General features: G+C 30.1%; 1 protein-coding gene across 1 annotated transcript; it reads right to left on the reverse strand.

Annotated features, from left to right (window-relative positions):
* Positions 1-354: 354 nt before the first annotated feature.
* On the reverse strand, positions 355-1,006 carry LOC114384545. Its single transcript, XM_028344238.1, has one exon. It carries the CDS (start codon positions 879-881, stop codon positions 498-500), a length of 384 nt encoding a protein of 127 aa, XP_028200039.1. The 5' UTR covers positions 882-1,006; the 3' UTR covers positions 355-497.
* Between the last annotated feature and the right edge of the window lie 7,390 nt (positions 1,007-8,396).

Raw genomic sequence — 8,396 nt, forward strand, 5'->3', positions numbered from 1 at the left:
ATAAACATGAAAAAGCTCAGTAATAGCAATGATGAACCAGAGGCAAAATAGCTTGTAACAACATGGAGCCATTAAAAACTAATTGAGAGACATAAATAAAATAATTAGAGGGAAAGACAGAGGAATTGAAAAAGGGCATGGATAAAACAGTCTAAGATCGATCTCCATATCATGAAGCTATTTTCCTTTTGCAAAACTAATTCGTTTATAAGCAGAGAGGCTTGTAACTTGTGAGAGTACAGTACAGATAGAGCCTCAAAATTTAACATGACTACACTCTAATACACAAATATTTATTTAATTCATTAGAGTCATCTAAAAAAATTGTGAAAAACAAAAATATAGAGAAGATCATTCAATAAAGTAACATGAATTCATAAAATCAAGTCTAGTTAAACTGATCATAACTCATAATTCTACTAATCATGAACAGTAAAAACTCAATTAAATATGTAAACAGGAAATTAATACAAAGGGGTAATTAGCCACTAAATTAATCACCACCAGCCATAAACCACTTGCCAGTACCTATCCTTAAGCCACCTAAAGCTCTTCCTAAAGGAGCCTTTGACTTTTCCTTCCACAGAATACATTTTGTAGCTGGCAACCCTCTTCTTCCTTTGAATCTCAGGATCAGTAGCAAAGCTCCAAGACTTGGAAATAGAAGTAGCCCTTGATGACATGCTTTTTCCTTTCTTCATCATCTTCAAGTCCTTGTTGTTGTAATTATTGGGACCCATTTGAGCTTGTGCATAGGAGACGCTATAGGACCTGAGATCACAAGGCCTTGGTGGTGGTGTTGCTCCTCCATAGTACCTCTCCATCTTCATCATTTGCCCATTGCCATGAGACCTTGATCTGTTGTAGTTGAAGTCTTCCATGGAAATTAGACAGAGAGAAGAATAGTGGGTTCTCTCTCTCTTCAAGGTCAAGCGTTTCTATTATCACGGTGAGGTTGGACGTTGGCTGGCATTGTTTCACTTTGAATTTTTATTTGTATTCTTTTTTTATGTTAGGCAAAACAAGCTTTTCGGCTACTTAGAAGTGTGTAGTTGAAAGATAAAAAATAATAAAAATAATTTATTAAATTATAAATGTTAAATAAAATAATTGTAGTTGAAAAGTATAAAATCATATAAAAATAATAAAATATTAATTTATTTAAAAAGTATAATCAAGAAATTTGATAAATACATTATTCATAAAAAGAAAAAAAATATTAAAAAACTCAAAATTAACATTTTTAAAAACTCTAACTTAAGTAATGTTTAAAAAATTCTAAAATTATTAAAAATATTTATTTACTTAACAGTTAAATAAATTTTTTAACTAATATAAAAAATTAAAAATCAGTTGAAATGCTACCTAATAACTATTGATTTCATTTATAAATATCTCTGTATAAAGAAATTTTAATTTAACACTCTCATTAAATAAAAAATTTAAATATATAATAAATTTGTTAATTTTTAAAATATAAATTTTAAAAGTCATATTATTATAATTTCTTATCAATCGAAAATATGACCGTCTAGTTTGGTTTAATGGTTTACTCTTTGAGCACCATCATTGAATTTTGGATTCGATACAAGACACCCACACTCCCAAATCCCTGATCAATTGAAAATATGATAATTTTATGACGATAATTTTAATTGCATTATTAATCTCCTCTGTTACTTTTGTTTTTCTTTCCTTTTTTTTATTTCTTGACTCTTGAGTATATTAATTATACGCTTTGCTGGGACGTAAAAAAAAATTTCTTCGTTTATTTTCAATATTCCAATAAAAAAATCATGTGTAATTTTTTTTTCTTCAAGATAATATTCTCTTGTTAATGTCATTGAACACAAATTGTCATCCATAATAAATTTATTAATTTTTAAAATAATCACTTTATAAAAATAACTACAATTTTTAATTGAATGACAAAGTAAAATTGATTACATAAATAATATATGAAAATTAAACTCTTTCAATTAATTTGGAAACATAAGAGACGAATTCGTCCTTAAAAAAAAAAAAGAGACGAATTCTTTACCCTTAACTTTTTTATCCATGGTGCTCAAATAAATTCTTTACTTTCATTTTTATTAAAAAGTAACTATTTCTTAAATTTTTTAACTGTACTCAACATGTTTAGTGGGAATCATTACTGTACTCAGCAAAGTTTTCAACTTCATGCATGAATTTTCTAAAAGTTGGTATATAAAAGTCGACCAAAGTCTACCACTTTAACTTAACTCTTGATGTGATTCAATATTTGAATTTGAAACTCTTCGTAACGCTATCAAGCAAGAAAAAAGAAATGAAAAAAGTAAATGCATTCCCTCAATATGATGTGAGTTATTGAATAAATTATACGGACGCTTTTCTTTAGGTTTTTGAAATAATAAAAAATGAAAGATTTTTTTAGATAAACAAATGAATATGTTGATTTTTTTTAAACCAAATTATTGATAGTTAAGATTTAAATCTGAATCACTTAATTAAAAGAAACAAATCTTTATCAATTGCATCAATAGTTATTTATCAAAAAGAATATATAATTGATAAAAGTACCAAGCTCACCATAAGTAATAACAAACCAAGTAAAAGGAGTAAAAAATATAGCCACTAAACACCGTGGCTGATAAACATACATCATAATCCACCACCAACAGATGCCAACTATAACCATATAAATAATACAATTGATCCCAACGTCCTTACGAACAACACACATGATAGTAAATCAGGATGTTGCAATCCAAGCGTAAAGAAGGAAGCACACATTTCAAATTCTTGACAAACTATGCAACTGTCATGCAGAATAGTGGAAGCCTTATATCTTTACATGCATCTGCGACCAAGACTTGAACCTTACAGTATCTATCAACACCTCAAACTCAAAAGAGGGTTATTCTTCATGTATTTATAAGTTTCTTCTACACTCAATAAGTGTTGTGACATTCCTCCCTTCCGTTTATTGTTCTTGCATTCTTTCATTCCATCTTTGTATCCCCGTCGTAAGTATTTTCCTCTCTCCTTATATTTGTTAGTTTTTGATAATCCGTTAAACTAAACAGATTCACAATTTGTATGGTATAGGCGTAAAGGAAATCTGTATGGATAATATAGATTGACAATCCGTATCAACAATATGGATTGGCAATTCGTATGGTCCATCTGTATGGATTATACGAATTGTCAATCCGTATTTTTTATTAATTTTAAATAATTTTTGTATTTAGTAAATAATTTATTTAAAAAAAGTGTTTATTTAAAAATTAGTTTTTAAATTTTTTTTGTTATTTAATAATTTTATAAATAACTATTGTTTTTAATTTTAAATAATTTTTTAACTTAAAAAACTATTTTTGTTTATTTTAATTTTAAAATAAATTATTTAATAAATTTGTTCATTTAAAAACAAATGTATAATTTTTTTATTTAATTATTTTATAAATAACTAATTTACTACTTTTATATATTTAAAATAGTTATTTTTAAATTAGTTCAATAAAAAAAATTCCAAATTTTTATAATGTATATATTTTAAAATTTAGTTAAACAAAAACGGATAATATTGTATAAGAAAAAAATTATTGATATATTTATACAAATATTATAACATTAATAGTATTAAATATTTATATAAATAGTATTTCAAAGTAAAAAAATATCAAAATGAATTTTTTTCATTCATTATAAATATTTAAAAGTATTGAAATAGTTATTTATAAAATAATTAAATATTTATTTATGAATTATTAAATTGTAATTTATAAAATATTTAAATAAAATTGTAGCTTGATTTTGATGATGTATTTTAGTTTGCTAGATTAATCATTTAATATTAATTTAAATTTTTTTATTACATTTGTTAAAATAGACTACATTTAATAATATAGTAGGGTTTAAGAAGATTTATCAGTTAATTTGTTAGTTAGTTTTTGAGTAAGAATGAAAAAAAATTGTTTTGAAATATGAAAGTCAACTATTATTTGAACGATGACATTAATTGATATTAATGTGCAAATTTGTAGATCATGGTTAGAACTAAAGGATTGGTCGGACTTTAAGAAAAGTTTTAGGAAGAGCCTTAGGTAGACAGGTTGTTGGTGATGAGGAAGGAGCCCCTCAGCGTCAAAGGCCCATAACATCGGCATGTAGACAATGGACAACTTCAGCTATTGTTGAGGATGTTGACCATGTGGATCATGCTGCTGACGAGGTTCATGAGGAGCCACAGGAGCCCGTTATGGATCATGTAGGTCCTGATACAAAGCGTTTTCCAGACGGACCCCATGATACATCAGTGTTAACGTTATACGCTGATCATATGAATCCCTTCCTCTTTTTCCAATATCTGTGTTTGACCTCATTATCACCTCCACAAAACCAATATCATACACAACAAAACGAGCCTGATGCAAAACGTCATCATCATGGGTAGCAAACACCTACAAAAGGGATAATACATGTTTAGTCTTCAATGAACATTTATTTACTTACTTTAACAAAATACAAAATCATATCAATACCTGAGAAGTATTCAAGACATCAGAACAATCAATATTTTCAAACACACCAGGTTTCTCTCCATTGTCTCCATTCATATTAACTTCTTCAGACATTATGTTATTATATATCCACTGATGTTTTTTCATCTTAACGAAACATTAAAAAAAATTCAATGACAAACTAATGACACCTAACGAAGTCATACATAATTCTAATTATTTATAAATAAATCTATTTATTTTTTAAAAATTTCATGTTGAAATTTATTTTAAAATCCTTTATGTGAATGTATGAATCGAGGTTTTGGTGATGCCAAAGTAGAATCAAACAACAAGGTTGTTTCAACAAACATTTAAAGGTTAAGCATTTCTTTAAGATTAATACAAGATTGCATCAACAAACATTCAAAGGTAAAGCATTGCTTCAAGAATAATTCAAGGTAAGCAAACAAGATCAAGAAAAAGATAAGGCCTCAAACAATCTTATTGGTTGATCAAGTTTTTGCCTCAAAACACATTATTTCCAACATCCAAGGCTCTAGTAATCGATTATCAAGCAGTGTAATCGATTACCAAAAGATAATTTTGAAGCAAAAGGTTTAAAAAGGGTTTTGAATTTGAATTTTGAATCATGTCATCGATTACTGGATATTTGTAATCGATTATCAGCAATGACACTTCAGAAAACACTTTGAAAAGACATGACCCTTCAAAATATAACTGTGTAATCGATTACCAGAAACTTATAATCAATTACCAATGAAGAATTTCAAAAAAGACTTTTTGAAAAGACACATCTTTTCAAACCATTTTGAAAAGACACAAATGACTTATTTATATGTGTGTCTGACTTCGAAAAGTAAGAGAAAGATATTCTAAGAGAACTTAATTGTCAAATGTTCTATCAACAACTCTTGGGCAAACACTTGCAAATCTATTGAGAATTCATTTAGAAACTTCAAATTGTATTATCATCTTTAAAAGAGAGAAATTTCTCTAGGAACTTCAATTTGTATCATCCACTCTAAAAGAGAGAAATCTTTTTGTTCATCTCAGAAAGTTAGTTGTAATCAAGAGACTGGTTGTCTCTTGAATTGTGAGAATTGTAATCAAGAGACGGGTTGTCTCTTGGAGAATCTTTGAACATAAGGATGAGGGATCCCAAGGTGTATTCAAAGTCTTACAGAGATAGTGGAAAATCTCAAGTGAGTTGCTTGAGGACAAGACATAGGCATGGGAAGTGGCTGAACCAGTATAAATTGAGTTTGCATTTCTCTCTTCCCTTATCTCATTTATTTTATTACAATCAATTTTATCTTGCACGTTTAAAGAACATCGATTAAATTAATTGTTGCTTCTTCTTCTGCATTTTGAGCCTATCATTTAGAAGGGAGTTAAAGTTTGTTAATGAAAAAATTTTAAAACTTAATTGACTCCGCCTCTTAAGTTATTGAGGCCACACTTGTCCAACACTTTATACTAGATAAGTATGTCGATATATCAATAAATATATTTTTTAACATATACTATCACATAATTTTATTTTTTTTTACTGCATTTACTAATATATTGCATTGAAATTGATAAGCATATACATGAAAATTTATATCTAAATTTTCATATTTTATACCCTTGCATAAACTAGTTAATGTAATAATATTTACACAAATATTATAAAAAGTATAACTAAAGTTATAAAAAAATTAAAAATAAAATTTATTTAATTTTTAAAATATTTTTTAGGTTATACAGATTGTCAATCCATAAAAAATTTACGGATTGTCAATCCGTATGTTTATTATGACACAAATCAAAGTTGAAGTTGTAGACGAAAAAAACTTACATCCTCTAGCGTTGCACCACAACACCCACCACAATGACAATCATGAACTGCAAACGACCACCGCAACAGTTCACCTCAACCAAACCAACCACAAGATGAAAGGAGAGCTCAATCGAAAGGATACGAGATTGAATGGTGCATGAAGAAAAAAAAACAACAAACATAGAAGAAGTTAACAAGGATAACTTTGAAATTTTCAAAAAATTGTTGGGTGCAGAAGAATTATGTATGGTGTAGGAAGAAAATCCCCTCAAAAGATCTATTTATGAACAAATGGAATGTTGTTCCTAATACCTTTTGGGACGGCCCATATTAGTCTATTTTATTTTTTTGTCTAACTAATGTATATAAATTCAAAAGAAAAAAAATGCCATGTCAAAATAAGTCGGGACATGCTAGGTGCACCCAGCAACATTGCTGGTGCACCCAGCAACATTGCTGGTGCACCCAGCAATTAGGTGAATGGGCAAAATTGCCCTTGTATTAAAAAAATAATTCCTTCTTTCGGAAGAAGGTTCTTCCGGTAGAACAATTTATTCTATCAGAAGAACCTTCTTCCGGAGAAGCTACCGGAAGAAGGTTCTTTTGGTAGAACAAATTGTTCATCCGGAAGAACCTTCTTCCGGAAAGTTTTCGAAAGAAGGTTCTTCCGGTAGAACAAATTGTTCATCCGGAAGAACCTTCTTCCAGAAGAATAAATTGTTCTACCGGAAGAACCTTCTTCTGGAAACTTTCCGGAAGAACCTTCTTCCGAAAGAACAACAATTTGTTCTTCCGGAAGAACCTTCTTCCGGAAGCTTTCCGGAAGAAGGTTCTTCCGGAAAGCTTCCGGAAAAAGGTTCTTCCGGTAGAACACAAATTGTTCTTCCGGAAGAAGGTTCTTCCGAAAAGTTTCCGGAAGAACCTTCTTCTAGAAGATTTCCGGAAGAACCTTCTTCCGGAAGAAGAAATTATTTTTTTTAACGCAAGGACAATTTTGCCCATTCACCTAATTGCTGGGTGCACTAGCAATGTTGCTGGGTGCACCTAGCATGTCCCAATAAGTCTGGTTGAATTTGAACTTATATTTATTTTGAGTCCAACCTGGTCACGCATGCCTATTGGGTCGGTTCAACTAGGTTTGTTTCTATTGGACCAACATTTCTACAATCAAGCTCGGCTCAACTAGCCCAATTCATTTTTCTAGCTCTCCACCACAATGACCATATAATGGTCACCCACAAAAGTTGTCACTCCTCTCACCATTAATCATAGTCCAATGCACTTTCCAATTGCACACTCCTCTTACCATATATTAATCATAGTCCAATGCTGCCATATGTGTGGGATTCCACATACTTCAATAACACCACACTAAATATTGTGTTTTTAGTTTTGAAAGGATATCTTAAAAGGCAAAATCTCACATTGCCTAATAGTTTTGAATGAAGTGTTTAAATATCAACTTGCTGTATGGACTTTCAAAGTGGATAGTAAGGGGTGAAAGTCTCATGCACATGAACTTGTACCTCATGGGCTTGCACATGCGATAGTGGGTCATGTAATTTTCTTACGTTTTATTCAGTTAAATTCCTCTTGAGTATTATTTTGAATTCAAAAGGCTTAATAACTGCTTTTTACGCATAGAAATCTAGCCATTGCTATTTCCGTGGCCTTAACACGTATGAGAAGTTCCTGTTACATCCTGGAAAATTTGCGTAGGATGTCACGGATAAGTCATTTAAGACAATGCTCATACACGCCTTAGGAGGATGTTACGCCCTTTCCAACACAAAATCCCAACCAACCATAGCACTGCTTCCATATTCTATTCGCCAGGCAGCAAGAGAAAAGAAAATGCTCCGCAAATTCCTCAGCCTCATCACACAAGGGACAGTTGAAATTGTTTTCTAGCTTGCAGCTTTATGCATGTTTCTTTTTCTAGGGTTTAACTTAGTTGGGAGTCTATCCCTTTATTAGCCTCCATGCAAAGTATAAAACTGAAGGTGGAGCTTTCACACCTTCGAAGTATATATACAAAAAATTATACACAAGTTTCACATCTTAGG

Source organism: Glycine soja, chromosome 14 (assembly GCF_004193775.1).
Source record: "Glycine soja cultivar W05 chromosome 14, ASM419377v2, whole genome shotgun sequence".
Taxonomy (NCBI): Eukaryota; Viridiplantae; Streptophyta; class Magnoliopsida; order Fabales; family Fabaceae; genus Glycine; species Glycine soja.

Coding starts and splice junctions, on each gene's coding strand:
- LOC114384545 (XM_028344238.1), bottom strand. CDS start 881: ATGGAAGACTTCAACTACAACAGATCAAGGTCTCATGGCAATGGGCAA.